The sequence below is a fragment of the Bos indicus genome, chromosome 15, assembly GCF_029378745.1.
Source record: "Bos indicus isolate NIAB-ARS_2022 breed Sahiwal x Tharparkar chromosome 15, NIAB-ARS_B.indTharparkar_mat_pri_1.0, whole genome shotgun sequence".
Lineage (NCBI taxonomy): Eukaryota > Metazoa > Chordata > Mammalia > Artiodactyla > Bovidae > Bos > Bos indicus.
The window spans coordinates 1,016,535-1,032,925 of NC_091774.1; the positions used below are offsets into that span (position 1 = coordinate 1,016,535).

The 16,391-nt window shown below is 39.2% G+C and overlaps 1 protein-coding gene across 1 annotated transcript; it reads left to right on the top strand.

Annotated features, from left to right (window-relative positions):
• Nucleotides 1-11,619: 11,619 nt before the first annotated feature.
• LOC139176141 (olfactory receptor 4C13-like) lies at nucleotides 11,620-12,510 on the top strand. Its single transcript, XM_070767591.1, has one exon. It carries the CDS (start codon nucleotides 11,620-11,622, stop codon nucleotides 12,508-12,510), a length of 891 nt encoding a protein of 296 aa, XP_070623692.1.
• The last annotated feature ends 3,881 nt before the right edge of the window (nucleotides 12,511-16,391 follow it).

Below are 16,391 nucleotides of genomic sequence, written 5' to 3' on the forward strand. Positions count from 1 at the left end.
TGTATTCTTGCCATCTCTTCTTAATATCTTCTGCTTCTGTTAGGTCCGTACCATTTCTGTCCTTTATCGAGCCCATCTTTGCATGAAATGTTCCTTTGATATATCTGATTTTCTTGAAAAGATCTCTAGTCTTTCCCATTCTGTTGTTTTCCTCTATTTCTTTGCACTGATTGCTGAAGAAGCCTTTCTTATCTCTTCTTGCTATTCTTTGGAACTCTGCATTCAGATGCTTATATCTTTCCTTTGCTCGTTTGCTTTTTGCTTCTCTTCTTTTCACAGCTATTTGTAAGGCCTCCCCAGACAGCCATTTTGCTTTTATGCATTTCTTTTCCATGGGGATGGTCTTGATCCCTGTCTCCTGTACAATGTCAGAAACCTCATTCCATAGCTCATCAGGCACTCTATCTATCAGATCTAGGCCCTTAAATCTATTTCTCACTTCCACTGTATAATCATAAGGGATTTGATTTAGGTCATACCTGAATGGTCTAGTGGTTTTCCCTACTTTCTTCAATTTAAGTCTGAATTTGGCAATAAGCAGTTCATGGTCTGAGCCACAGTCAGCTCCTGGTCTTGTTTTTGTTGACTGTATAGAGCTTCTCCATCTTTGGCTGCAAAGAATATAATCAATCTGATTTTGGTGTTGACCATCTGGTGATATCCATGTATAGTCTTCTATCCACGTGCAAAAATGGTCTGTGATAAAGACAGTCCCTTCTTTCTAGGGTCAATTCAAGCCCTCATTAAAACTATGGGTAAAACTTTAAACCAACTCTCTTATGTTTCCTGAGTTAATTTACACGGATGTCTCTTAATAATGTCATTAGCCTTTTCAACTTTTGTTGCAGATTGGGGTCTCCAGGAACAGTGTAAGTGATATTCTCTTCCTAGAGCTTTCAACACACCTTGAGTTGCAGTGGTTTTAAAGATGGAGTCAATTTCACTCTGAACTTTAATTTAAGATCCTGCTTACATCAAGAGAAGTCAGTACAGTAAGATTTTGCCCGTTAGTAAACTTTTGAGCTTTAGGCATTAGCAAAACAATAGTAGTAATTCAGTTCAGTTCAGTTCAGTCACTCAGTCGTGTCTGACTCTTTGTGACCCCATGGACTGAAGCATGCCAGGCCTCCCTGTCTATCACCAACTCCCAGATTCCACCCAAATCCATGTCCATTGAGTCAGTGATGCCATACAACCATCTCATCCTATGTTGTCCCCTTCTCCTCCTGCTGTCAATCTTTCCCAGCATCAGGGTCTTTTCAACAGAGTCAGCTCTTTGCATCAGGTGACCAAAGTATTGGAGTTTCAGCTTCAACATCAGTCCTTCCAATGAATATTCAGGATTGGTCTCCTTTAGGATGGACTGGTTGGATCTCCTTGCAGTCCAAGGGACTCTCAACAGTCTTCCCCAACACCATAGTTCAAAAGCATCAATTCTTCAATGCTCAGCTTTCTTTATAGTCCAACTCTCACATCCATACATGACTATTGGAAAAACCATAGCCTTGACTAGAGGGACCTTTGTTAGCAAAGTAATATGCTGTCTAGGTTGGTAATATCTTTTTTCCAAGGAGCAAGCATCTTTTAATTTCATGGGTGCAATCACCATCTGCAGTGATTTTGGAGCCCCAAATATAAAGCCTTCCACTGTTTCCCCATCTATTTGCCATGAAGTGATGGGACTGGATTCCATGATCTTCGTTTTCTAAATGTTAAGCTTTAAGCCAACTTTTTACTCTCCTCCCATAGACTTTTTTTTTACAGTAACAAATGAACTCTAATCCTTTGGGCAAACTCAAAATCGGAGCCTGCAAGAGAGCAGTTTGAAGAGACTCAAAAGTCTTTTCAGCCTCTGGGGACCAAACCAGCTTGTTGGTTTGGGCCTGCTGAGTTTAAGTTATAAGTTTTTTATAAAGGCAGGGCAAGTTCTTCATAACACAGAATCCAAATGCAGCAATAGCTTATAATTCCCAAGAATCTTTTCAATTGTCTTAAAGTCATATTTGGCTCATTTAAGAATTTCAGACAATAAAGTATAAGGATTGGGTACATAGTATTCATACATCTAAAACAAGTCTCCATTTATCACTTTAAAATTTTTACCTTCAAAATAGGAGTACTGCATGGACTACTACAGGAAATTAATAGCCCCTGATCCTTTAAATTCTCAATGATGAGTTTTAACCCTTCCTTAACCTTGGGACTTAGTGGGTACTGCTTTTGATGTGAAAATAGGTGAGGGTCATTGAGCTTGATAACCACAGAAACAGTGTTTGGTGATCGACCCAGTTTTTACATCAGCTCACACCTTAGGATTTACATTTTGCTCAATTAAAACAGCAGATTCCATATTCATGAGAACAGAGGCCTCGACCTTGCTCAGTATATCCCAAGAAGGCTTAAGGGAGACTCTGGCATGATTAGAAACTCGAGAAAATAGCAGAGAGCCCTAGTTGACCCTTGAATTCAGTTCAGTTCAGTCACTCAGTCGTGTACGACTCTTTGCAACCCCATGAATCGCAGCACGCCAAGCCTCCCTGTCCATCACCAACTCCCGGAGTTCACCCAGACTCACGTCCATCGAGTCAGTGATGCCATACAACCATCTCATCCTCTGTCATCCTCTTCTCCTCCTGCCCTCAATCCTTCCCAGCATCAGAGTTTTTTCCAATGAGTCAACACTTTGCATGAGGTGGCCAAAGTACTGGAGTTTCAGCTTTAGCATCATTCCTTCCAAAGAAATCCCAGGGCTGATCTCCTTCAGAATGGACTGGTTGGATCTCCTTGCAGTCCAAGGGATGCTTAAGAGTCTTCTCCAACATCACAATTCAAAAGCATCAATTCTTTGGCACTCATCCTTCTTCACAGTCCAACTCTCACATCCATACATGACCACTGGAAAAACCATAGCCTTGACTACACGAACCTTGTCGGCAAAGTAATGTCTCTGCTTTTGAATATGCTATCTAGGTTGGTTATAACTTTCCTTCCAAGGAGTAAGCGTCTTTTAATTTCATGGCTAGAGTCACCATCTACAGTGATTTTGGAGCTCCCCAAAAATAAAGTCTGACACTGTTTCCACTGTTTTCCCATCTCTTTCCCATGAAGTTATGGGACCGGATGCCATGATCTTCATTTTCTGAATGTTGAGTTTTAAGCCAACTTTTTCACTCTCCACTTTCACTTTCATCAAGAGGCTTTTGAGTTCCTCTTCACTTTCTGCCATAAGGGTGGTGTCATCTGCATATCTGAGGTTATTGATATTTCTCCCAGCAATCTTGATTCCAGCTTGTGCTTCTTCCAGTCCAGCGTTTCTCATGATGTACTCTGCATATAAGTTAAATAAGCAGGCTGACAGTACTTGACGTACTTCTTTTCCTATTTGGAACCAGTCTGTTGTTCCATGTCCAGTTCTAACTGTTGCTTCCTGACCTGCATACAGATTTCTCAAGATGCAGATCAGGTGGTCTGGTATTCCCATCTCTTTCAGAATTTTCCACAGTTTATTGTGATCCACACACTCAAAGGCTTTGACATAGTCAATAAAGCAGAAATAGATGTTTTTCTGGAACTCTCTTGCTTTTTCCATGATCCAGCGGATGTTGACAATTTGATCTCTGGTTCCTCTGCCTTTTCTAAAACCAGCTTGAACATCAGGAAGTTCACGGTTCACATATGCTGAAGCCTGGCTTGGATAATTTTGTTGCCCCTTAAAGGGTGACAAATCATATCATTTGGCTTGTCTAGACAGCCCCATTACAATAGTGGATTGGGAGGAAAGCAGACCACAGGTTTCAGTGAGCACAGAGAAATTTACCCCAATGTCCAAAAGAAATCAAATGATTGGCCCTTTACAGTTATTGGTACCCAGGGTTTCTCAAGTGTAATTAGGACGAGAGCTCTTGTGGGGACCCCTGGGCACCTTCGGTCCTGATTTTCTCAAGAGCCCAATCTCTGGGGCCTACACCACAGAGGGCAGTCTCTCCTCCAGTATGGTCCTTTGCAGACCAGACATGGAGCCGGGGGTGGCTTAGATACCTGAGGGCAATCCTGCTTGAGATGCCCCTCCTTTCCACAGTAATAACGAGCTCATCCCTTTTAACCTGGGTCCCTCTGGGCATTTTTCTCAAGCCATTTTAGAGCAGGTCTAACAGCCATACTGGGTCTTCAGTCTTTTGTCTGTTTCTTTTTTGCTCTTATTTTTCTCCTCATATTCTCTACCTTAATATAGGGTCTGAAACAACTGCAACAGTTTTTCTAAAGACTGATTTGTTCTGAACACCTGTTTTAATAACTTATGGCAGATATCTGGAGCTAACTGTGTGGGAAATCTATCTTTTAAGATTTTTTCTCCTTCTGAACTTTCAGGATCAATGTCAGTAATCTTGCAGAGAGCCTGCCATAGTCTAGGAATTTACCAGGAGTTTCCTTCTCTCCCTGTTCTATCAGCCAGCTTAGCATAAAGTGTTTGTGTGTGCTTGCTTGAGCACTTCAAGAATACATCTGATAAAGTGGCTGTTATGAGAACTGCTTGGCTCCCAGAAGGCAGGGGGTGCTATTTCATGTTCCCTCTTTTCCCTTATCTCACATTCAAGCTATTTATCTCCAAAAGTAGTAGCTTACCCCAAAATTCAAGTTTTTGAGTCAGGGGGTCAGTGTCTGTCCCAAGACATATAACCTCTAAATAGTCTAGCGAGACTGAGGCAACCCATCCTAGAAGGGTGCCCCTGATTCTCAGTCTGTTCAGTTGGGAGCCCCAGATACAAGAGCAAAGTAAGAGGACAGGAGAGAGCTGAAGGTTTCACACCCAAATCTTCACCTTTAGGACATAAGTCTGGCATATCTTACAGAGAGATAAAGAGCAACATATATGTCACTTCTACCCATTTCTTATTTTCTACAGAACTGGTCTAGTTGCAAAACAGTGTCATAATTAAGAGACGCTTCAACAGGCCAGCATCTCCCATCTTCCAAAGGATACTATGGCCATTCGGTATCACAGAAGAAGATCAAGCATATCTTTTTTAAATTCTGGGGTCAAACTTGTCCCAGTTTTTATTTATTTATTTTAATTGCGTATTGATTGCTTTTATTTTTTTTTCATTTCATATATGATATTATCCATGTTTCAATGCCATTCTCCCAAATCATCCCACCCTCTCCCTCTCCTGTCCCAGTTTTTATAGTACATTGTAATGAAGTGGTTCTGGAACTGAGAGCATCCATCTGTAAGAGAGAAAAAAGTGGCATCCACAGCCATGGCTATTTTACACCAGAAGTGTCCTTGCCTACTCTAGATGGGGGTATAGACAGACTTTCCACTGAAGCTTTCCTTCCCTGTCAGACTTTGTCCCCTACCAACGCAGGCATCTTACTCATTCTTCCCAGTTCTACCACTGAGGCAGGGTGGAATGCACCAGGAGTAGACCTGATGGCATCCCAGATCGATTTTCAGTTCCTTACCACCAAGACCTTTGTTTGATTTGCTCTTGTCTCTGGTGCCATCCAGAGTGTAACAGAGTAGCTTTCCAGAATCTTTCCAAAGCTAGGACTACTTGGGGAAGCATCTGTCTTTCATGTCCCTATGCACATTTCTGAATACAGTCCTGACTGCAGTAGAAACGGTGAGTCATAAAGGGATGAAGGACAAGGAAGATTCCCTTATGAGTGTCATCACATCAGTATAGCAAAAAAGGTGGTGGAGGGTTGGCCAGGGAAGAAAAAGTGATTTTTGTCCTCAAGCTACTAGGGCCAATCCTTCCAGTTCATTCCCACAGGTTCCACAAAAGGAATATCTAGGGAGCTGAGACAAAAGCCACCAGAGTGCCTCCTCTGGTCCACTAAGAGCTAGCGCTACCAAAGGAAGAAGCCCATTGTACTTCCAATCTAACCAGATGCTGCAGTTCCTGATCTGTGTCCTCCAAAACCTCATGGTCACCAGCAGTGCTTCTATCCACATAGATCAGAGGCACAGCCATGACAAAGACTCACTTTTTGCTGGCTCCTGAGGCAGGCAGACAGGAGAGTGCTCTCTAGCCTGAGAGATGGTCCTGCAGCTAGAGCTCCGCCTCACTCCCAAACATGCTCCTGTAACTTTCGGCTCCTAGCAAGGCTATGCACTTCCATACTTAGGGTCTAAGTAACAGTACATAGTAACAGCATGAATCACAATTCCCTTGAATGTCAGTAATCTGATAGATTAAGTTAGTAGTTCTAATTTCCCACACAATTATGAAATGGTCAAAGAGATCAGGAAAGGGTGACTGAGAAAGGAAAGTTCGGTCCACACGCTTTGCCCATCTCTGGCCGCTCCCCTGGGAGGGAGGTTGGGTGTCTCTTAGCATTGGCAGATCAGTATAAACCCTCAACAAGGTTCCCCTTTTTGGAGCTGCCTTCAGTCATTACAAGGCACTGCGAATCCACAGAGCAGGGCTCATCATTTCATCAGGGTGTGTCATTCATTCACACAAGCATACCACAGAGTTAGTAAGTAAAGCAGAAAATATGTATAGTGAGAATGCAGAGAGGCTAGAGCTCTGAGTGTTCTTACCTTGTCGTGAAGATCCTGGACTAACCTTATGGTGAAAGGTGTCAGATTCATGATCTCCAAAGAAGATTTAGCTTCAGAGCCAGGGACCAGGCTTGATCACTCAAGAGCATTTATGTAGCTGAGTTTATTAAAGTGAAAAAGGACAGAGAAACCTTCTGTCATAGACATCAGAAGGGGGACGGAGTGTGCTCCCCTCAGTAGCCTAAGCAAGGGAGTCATACACTTTTTAAATTACTTATTACAATAAGTCAAAGTAATGTCTCAAGGTTGTATAGATCTTACTAGACCCACTTCCATAATTTATATTTTAAGATAAAAGGATTAGCCAGAAGGTTTTCAGGAAGGAGAAGTCGTTCTCAAGAAGGATACTTTGCTGTTATATAATCCTTACTAAGGAATGTAGGAAAAAAAAATTGTCCTTTCCTCCTCCTTGAGAATTCCAGCCCTCTATCTCCTCTTTGAGAGCCCTAGGCCCTTTTCTCCTCCTCATGGCCCCCTGACTTCTTATCAACCTGCCAAGGAATTGATTCTCTCACCCCTGAGTTTGAGAATCTGTATTGCTGTCTCTCTATGACTCAAACCACGTTGTCCTTGGATTTGTATTCTGGAAACAGACTTTCATGGTATAGCTCCAGGAACTCCTCTTTTGAAAACTTATTTTCATATACAGACTTCATTGATTTAGACCTATAGCTAGCTCCACTCTTTCCCTTTAATGCTACTCTAGCATTTGGGAGTTGGATGAGACAGGTGTATAGGTTATAAAGCAATCTCTCTACCCAACACTGTAAATATTTAAGAAGAAGCTGGATTACCACTCAATGGGCCATCATGAATGGACTTCAATCTTTTATAAGGTTGAGAATGATAACCATGTCAGTATATACTAATTATCTGATTTGATTCTGGCTTTCATTTTAGAGTTGGTAGAAGAGTTCTAGACTTTTTTTATGAAAATACTTTAGCAAAATCCATATCTCCTATAGTTCTTTATACAGTTTAAAATCCTCTTTCAGACTGTCTTTGGCATTTTCCACCACGAATAGCATTATAGAACTCTAAAATCGAAGATCATGGCATCTGGTCCCAGCACTTCATGGCATATAGATTGTGAAAAAACAGAAATAATGAGAGACTATTTTCTTGGGCTCCAAAATCACTGCAGATGGTGAATACAGCCATGAAATTAAGATTCTTGCTCTTTGGGAAAAAAAAGAAAAACAACTATGACAAACCTAGACAGTGTATTAAAAAGCAGAGACAATACTTTGCCAAAAAAGGTCAATATAGTCAAAGCTATGATATGAGACTTAGATCATAAAGAAGGCTGGGAGCCAAAGAATCGATGCTTTCAAGCTGTGGTACTGGAGAAGACTCTTAGAGTCCCTTGGATAGCAAGGAGATCAAACCAACCAATCCTAAAGGAAATCAACCCTGAATATTCATTGGAAGTACTGATGCTGAAGCTGAAGCTCCAATAGTTCGGCCAACTGACATGAAGAGTCGATGCACTTGAAAAGACCCAGATGGTGGGAAAGATTGTGGGCGAGCAATAGAAGATGAGATGGGTGGATGGCATCATTGAGTCACTGGACATGAGTTTGAGCAAACTCAGGGATATAGTGAAGGACAGGGAAGGCTGGTGTGCTGCAGCCATCACAAAGAGTTTGATGCAACTGAACAACTGAACAACAACAATATTGGAGTTTCTGGTTAAGCTAGGTTTGGCCACGTGATTTCATTTTTCTTAATATATTTTCTTTCATAACACATGATGCTCACAGTGACCATATTCTCTGGAGTCAATCTAGAGGTAAGTACAAGTTATTTTTATTCTTATTATTGAAAGCATATCTGAACATGATGTGATGAGTATGGTTTATATAAGAGCATTTCTGAGACTAATTGAATTATTTTTACAAAATAATTTCAAATATTGAAATTTATTACTCTCAGTAATTTTTATAAATCTTACAGTTTGTAGCAGCATAAATGTTTCATGTCACTTTAGCTACAAATCTGTAATTTAACCTAAGGTTCCTGGTCCAGTATTTATTGTCCTAGCTTCTTATTTACATTTGGCAAATGGCTTTCTCATTCCCTGTCTTACATTTACATGCTATAAGTTGTGAATGTTTTATTTCTATTCTATATGGATATTATACAATGAAATTCAAATGACTGTAATGTATTTTCACATCTCTGGTATAATTGAATAATGTGTTTATTTTCATCATTATCATGTTAAGCTCATTCCAGAATTGGCACAAAAGCTACTTTGAAGAAGTACTGTCAAATTCATGTGGTGTGAAGTGCCAATATTATAATTGCATCCATAATTATCACTTAATATATATTTGAAAGGACTTGTGAGGTGGTGCTAGTGGTAAAGAACTAACCTTCCAAAGTAGGACATGTAAGAGATGGGTTTGATTCCTGGGGCAGGGAGATCTGGAGGTGAACATGGCAACTCATTCCAGTATTCTTGCCTGGAGAATTCCATGGATAGAGGAGCCTGCCGGGCTATGGTCCATAGAGTCGCAAAGAGTAGGGCATGACCAAAGTGACTTATGACATATATTTGAAAATAATATGTTAAAATTCTGATTTGAGTAAAGAGTAGACTAGAATGCAAATTATTTTCATAAAATTTAAATGTCTGATAGTTATCCACATAGATGTTTAATTTACACAGTACTAAATATTCAGACTCCATAATAAGCCCATATGTTTTCAAATATTTAAATTCATTAGTGGTCAACTATTTTGTTGTTGTTGTTGTTTATTTTCCTCCTGTCATAGGGCTTTGCCTTCATGCAAACTTAGGGAAAAATTTGAAATTAAAAGTGAAGGCTCTAAAAATTCTTCTCTGCTGTTCAGTTAATTTCAGGAAACAATTGGGTTATTGGCAAGACCTGCTAATGATGATGAAATACCCTTGAGATCCCATTAGCTAAAAAGCTTTTCATATTTCTCCACAAATAGAATACATGGTTCTACTTTTAAAGTTCATGCAAAGGAGTCATTTTATAAGCCAACAAAGACACTTATCACAACTGAGCCAATTGGCATTTTAAAATCTTGCATTTGCTTCTTTCTTGATGAACAGCTACTTGAGGAACTAATATGGACCTATATCAGACCCATTCATAGGTGAGATTTTTTTTTTCCTCCCAGGAAATCATAGACTGTTTATCATACACTCACAGGTAGAAATGGATGTTGTAACATATTATCACCTCTCACACTCAACTATTTAACATTAAAATGTGATTTCAGCATACAGACCATTAAGGAATATAGATTCAAGTACCATACTACTAATTTAGAAGTAGAGATACTTTGGTGTTTTTTTTTAATTGTTATATATTTAAATTAGTAAGACAATAATAAAATCACTTAGATTAAATTAGAATAAATGATTCAAATTTTCATCCAAAATTTTCTCCACTTTGTGTTACAAATGAAGTCTATTCCAGTGATGCTGAAAAATTTTTTGAAATATCTCTGTTAAAAAGTGCATTGTTAAGACATGCACTATATTTCAATTAACCATTCCTCCAGTGTTGAGCATTCTATACAGTTTTAAATTTTCCATAGTTACAAATAATTGTGTTGAGCATATTTGTAAAGAATAAGTTTTCTACTTTAAAAAGGTTTCCACTAGGGCTTACTCCTCAAAAGAGTGTTGGGCACCAAAGAAAAATTAAAATGCAAATTATTTATTCAGAGATACTTCTAAAAATTTTATTACATTAATTATATCTAACTCTTACTATTTGTACCCTATACCCTTTTCTGATCTGTTGGGGGATTCTATATCAGAATAAGAAATTGCAATGAAGCTGTTACACTTTGTTTCCTTATAATTTTCAGTTTTGGAATTAGTGTTTAATGGTTGATTTACAACGTTGTGTTTATTCTTTAAAGATTTTTTGAAGTGGGCAATTTTTTAAGTCTTTATTGAATTTTTTACAATATCCCTTTTGTTTTTATTTGTTTTGGACTTTTGGCCACGAAGCATGGGGATATTAGCTCCCCAACAAGGGACTGAATCAGTACCCCAGAACTGGAAGCCTCAGTCTTAACCACTAGAACAGCAGGAAAGTTCCTGTTGTGTTCATCGTGGACAATTAAAAAATAAAGCTCTTTATCCATTTATCTTTGAAGGGAAAGTGTATTTGCTAAATATACTTTACTGTATTTCTGTTTCTGCTTTTCTTTGGGAAATTTATGACTCCAAATTTCTCACTCTATTATTTATGCAGTAGCCTGTAACCAATTTCTTATTGGGATGAATAAGATGGGAGAAAGCACGAGAATGCATGTAGCTTATGCATTCTGGCTTGGTACCAAGTAGAGTTGGTCATTAGTGGCATATGCATATTCTCTAAACTGTCTGCTTATGATAAGTATTTATTGACCATGTCTTTCTTTTCACAGTAAGAGCTAGGGTTCAGATGCAAATTTTCATGGTGAAGGTAATAACTCTTAGCAGTGTGTAGCACATCTTACAAGATGCATCTAAGAATGACAATTTGCAACCTCACAGACACAGAGGAACCTGCAGAAGGAAATGGCAACCCACTGCAGTAGTCTTGCCTGGGAAATCCCATGGAGCCTGGTCTGCTACAGTCCATGGGGTAGCAAATAGCCATATATGAGTTAATGAGTGAACAACAATAAGACAAAAAGGAGGGCATGGAAACATGGGACACAGATAACTCAGCAGAGTCACGTGGAGTTGGACAATGGAGAAGAATCCAGATCTTATGTAAATATTCTAGTGTTTTCTGTAAATTACACAGCAAATGTTGTCCTATAGATATTTTACAGGGGGCAGGCACTAGGTGTCTGAAGACATGATGTGCATCACCAAGGAAGTAAGAAAAAAAATGAAGCAGGTCATGGGGCAAAACTGCCAAAGATATGCTCTAGGGTCATGCAACTGCTCAGTCTTCTCTCTGAGAGATGCAGACTATAATTCTCTCATGATTAAAACCTATCATTTTTTATTATTTTGTAGCTAATTCAGGCCCCAGGAATGCATTAGTTCTTAAACGGATCCCATGCCTCCTCACAACGTGACCAAATTTGTTCTCCTGGGACTCACACAGAATCCACACTTGCAGAAAATACTCTTCATTGTTTTGCCCATTTTCCTATTCACGGTGCTGGCCAAGCTGCTCATGGTCATCACCATCTCCCTCAGCCCCACACTTTCTGCCCCCATGTACTTCTTCCTCAATCACTTGTCCTTCCTAGATGCCTCTTTGACCTCTGTCACCACCCCCAAATTCATCATTTACCTGCTGTACCAAAGGACAACCATCTCCTGGGGTGCCTGCCTGACTCAGCTCTTTATGGAGGTCACCATCCTCACTGTCATGGCCTATGACCACTATGTGGCCATCTGCAAGCCTCTGCACTACACGGCCATCATGCAACAGGGGCTCTGCCAGCTCCAGGTGGTGGTGGTCTGGACTGCGGGGATCCTGCGTGCCACTGTACAGGTTCTTTTCACCATGGACTTGACCTTCTGTGGTCCCAACATCATTGATCACTTCATGTGTGATTTCTTCTCACTGTTGGAACTTGCCTGCAGCGACACCTACAGTCTGGGAATGGTGGTGGCAGCTAACACAGGGGGGATGTGTTTGCTTATTTTTTCCATGCTCCTCATCTCCTACATAGTCATCCTGATCTCCCTGAAATCCCATGGCTCTGAAGGACGATGCAAAGCCCTTTCTACATGTGGTGCCCACTTCACAGTAGTGGTAATGTCTTTTGTCTCTTGTATATTCACTTACACACGTCCTGTGGCTGTTTACCCTGCAGACAAGTGGGTGGCCGTATTCTTTGCAATCCTCACTCCTATGTTTAATCCTATTATTTACACAGTGAGAAACATAGAGGTGAAAAATGCCATAAGGAGTTTATTGAAGAGGGGAGTAATTTAGGCTTGTCACAATGCCAATAAAGTGATGGTTTATATACACAGGTAGAATTGTACCTGTTGTAAATTGTGGGAGTAAAAAGTTCTGAGGATCATTGACAGAAAAAAAAAAAATCCCAGAAACTATTTGTTGATTATTTAACATAGACACATTTTAGGTATTTTGATAAGTTTTAATATATGTTCTAGAGTCTTCAATGTTCATGTTCATAGTTTCAGATTAGGCAAAGGAAAGAACTATAATCTCCTAGTTTCATGATTTTAGAGTATGTTTTACTCCAGAGTCTTCCATTTATTTTACTAAATTCTGCATACATGTTACTTGGGGGAAAAAATCAGTTTTTTTATGGGACATTGACTCAGATCTTCTATTTTTCCATAGCCTATGGTAAAGCAAATAAGGGATAGAATTTTTTTCAATAGATCCATTGAGAAGGAGCAATTGAGTGAAGGAATTGCAGCTGATTTTTTTTTCCCCTATGAATTTACCAAAAGTCAAAAGTGAGGCACCAACAAAATGAGGAAGGAAAAATGCAAAATCTAACTGCTTCCTTGCCATTAAAAATAAGCCAGAAATTTTAGAATTACTCATTTGTTCTATTTTTTATTCATAATTTTATTTTTAATTAAAGAGTAATTAGTCTATAATATGGTGATGGTTTTTGTCATTCAACGACATGAATCCCTCCCTCCTGAACCCCCCTCCCACCTCAGTCCCCATCCCACCCCTCTAGGTTGGCACAGAGCACTGGCTTTGGGTTCCCTGGGTCATACAGCAAACTCCCACTGTCTATCCATTTTACATATGGTAATGTGTACATTTCCATGCTACTCTCTCAAATCATCCCACCCTCCCCTTCCCCCACTGTATCCACAAGTCTGTTGTTTATATCTGTGTCTCCTTTGCTGCCTTGCAAATAAGATCATCAGTACTATCTTTCTAGATTCCATATATATCTGTTAATATACTATATTTGAATTTCTTTTTCTTACTTAAATCAGTGTAATAGGCTCTATGTTTATCCACCTCAATGAAACTGACTCAAATGCATTTATTTTTAAAGCTAAGTAATGTTCCATTGTGTGTATGTACGACAACTTCCTTATCCATTCATCTATCAATGGACATCTACGATGCTTCTATGTGCTAGCTATTATGCATAGTGTTTCAGTGAACACTGGAGTGCATGTGTTTTTTTTCAGTTATGGTTTTCTTAGGGCATATGCCCAATAGTGGGATTGTTGTGTCATATGATAGTTTTGTTCTTAGCTTTTAAAGGAATCTCCATACTTTTCTCTATAATGGCTGTGTAAATTTGCATTCCCACCAACAGTGTGTAAGAGGGTTCCCTTTTCTCCATGCATTCTCCAGCATTTATTGCTTGTAGACTTTTTGATGATGGCCATCTATGTTCTTGAATAGCCTTAGTTTTCTGTGGCTTGTGTAGGTCTACAGATAAGAAAATTATCTGAAGTCTTAATGATTCAATTTGTCCCTTGGAAGTTGATGTCAAACATGTGGTAGTCTTGTCTGACCTGCAGCACTATATTTCAGCACTACAAGCTTTTTCTTTTTTGAAGTTTTCAGTTATGTCACTTCACTTTTACAAAAGCACAATAGTATGGTAACAGAGTTGTTTTTTTGTTTTGTTTTTTGTTTGTTTGTTTTTTTAAAGCAAAAATCCTCTTCCTTTTTCTTATTCATAAAAGTGAAGTGGTTAATGTGAACTTTCTGGATAGTTGGGGATACTTGCAATGCTCCTCACTGCACCTAGAGGACATCAGGTCATCTTATGTTATTACATCACTCTTTATTAATCAGGGCTTCTCTGATGGTCTAAGCAGACCAAAGTGCTATATGTTCAGTCATGTCTGATTCTGTGACCCTATGGATGGTAGCGTGCCAGACTCCTCTGGACTTTTCCAGGCAAGAATACTGGAGTGGGTTGCCATTTCCTCCTCCAGGGAATCTCCTTGACCCAGGGATCAAACTTTACTGTCTCATGTCTCCTGAATTGCAGGAGGATTCTTTACATGCTGAGTCAACTTCTCAGACTACAACATGCCATGTTTCTTTTAACAAATGTTGGTTGGTCAAACTCTGGTCAACTGGAGTTATTTCTTTCATGATTTGACCACACAGCAATGCCAGAGCATGGTACTGGGTGACTGTATTTACTAAGTTGTTCAAGACTGTCTCCAGGAGACAGGAATATACAGTGGAAAAAAGGTTCCCTCTTCAACTGTCTTCCCTTACATCATATATAAAATACACCTAAAGTAGATTAAAGACCTAAATTTAGACTGGCCACTACAATACTCCTAGAGAAAAACCTATCAGGAACACTCTTTGACATAAATTGCAACAATATTGTTTTTGGAATTGTCTCCTAGAGGTGTTTTTGTTTTGTTTTGTGGAAATAAAACAGTAAAAAGCACTTTGTGGTCTCAAATGAAGGCTTCTTTATTTTCAAAGTCCTCCTCTTCTTGTGCTTAACTTCTTTAGTATTTTATCATCTCAGAACTTATAATAGTTTTGACAATGTGAAAATGGGCACAATGAGAAAGAGTTATTGGACCCTTTTATTTCACTTCTAAATAGGTTTTAAAGGAGATTCCTACAAATAGGTTATATATAGATAAATCCCAGACAAAATAAAACAGAAAAAAATTTAGTTAAATAATACACAGGGGGATGTCCCTGGACATATAATGGTTAAGAGTTTGACTAACAAAGTAGGGGACACAGGTTCAATCCCAGGTCGGGAAGGACTCCACATATCCTGAAGCAACTAAGCCCGCATGCCACAATCACTGAGCCCAGTTGTTCAACCACTGAAGCCACAAGCCTAAGTCAGTGCTCCACAACAAGAGACGCCAAAGCAAGGCGACCCCATCACACTGCAAAGAAGAGTAGTCCCTGCTTGCCATGGCTAGAGAAAGCCTGAGTGCAGCAAGCAAGACCTGGGGCAGTGGAAAATACATAAATAAATAAGCCACACAGGGTAAGAATATCTATACTTTTATGAGTCTTAGCTTTTCTCTCTAAAAACAAAAGGATTTTACTATCCAGGAATTTTTTTTTAATTTAAATGAGGAGCTTCACAAAATATAAATTAAATACAAGAAAAATATTGTGTTTAGTTCACTGATTAAGGGGAGAACTAGGAAGATAATATTAATCAGTCAAAAGGAAACTCTGACGTACCATTTTTAACATTGCCTAATTAAGAATGTGTAATGAACTTATTTGTTGTTATTGTTCAGACGCTCAGTAGTGTCCGATTTTTTGTGACCCCATGGGCTGCAGCACAACAGGCTTCCCTGTCCATCACCAGCTCCTGGAGCCTACTCAAAGTCATGTCCATCGAGTCGGTGATGCCATCCAACCATCTCATCCTCTGTCATCCCCTTTTCCTCCTGCCTTCAGTCCTTCCCAGCATCAGAGTCTTCTCCAGTGAGTCAGTTCTTCACATTCTTCACATCACATCTTTACTTTTTCATATTTTATTGCTATAAAGCTGTTCCTGTATTTCTTACTGACACTAACAACAATTCTTCAAGGTAGATATAATTATCATTATTCCATTTCACTGATGATGAGGAATAAAGTTCAAAAGAGCTAAATAATCTACATATTATTAGAGGCAGAGCTTGTATTCAGATCATCATTCTTCTAAATTCAAATTTTATTCTTCCCCAGTGATTTCAAAGAATCTCAGAAAAAAGAGAGCATGTCATTTGAATGTCTCTTGTTTTCTAGTAATTAGAAAAGATTCTATAGTATTTACATACCTCTATAGTGAGCCTACATATAGAAGCAGTTGGTTCTCAGAAAGCTATATGCCTTACTAGTGGAATATAAATTAGGAAGAAGATAACTAA

What these genes read in the sequence shown, in the direction of transcription:
- LOC139176141 (XM_070767591.1), top strand. Translation starts at nt 11,620, where the DNA reads ATGCCTCCTCACAACGTGACCAAATTTGTTCTCCTGGGACTCACACAG.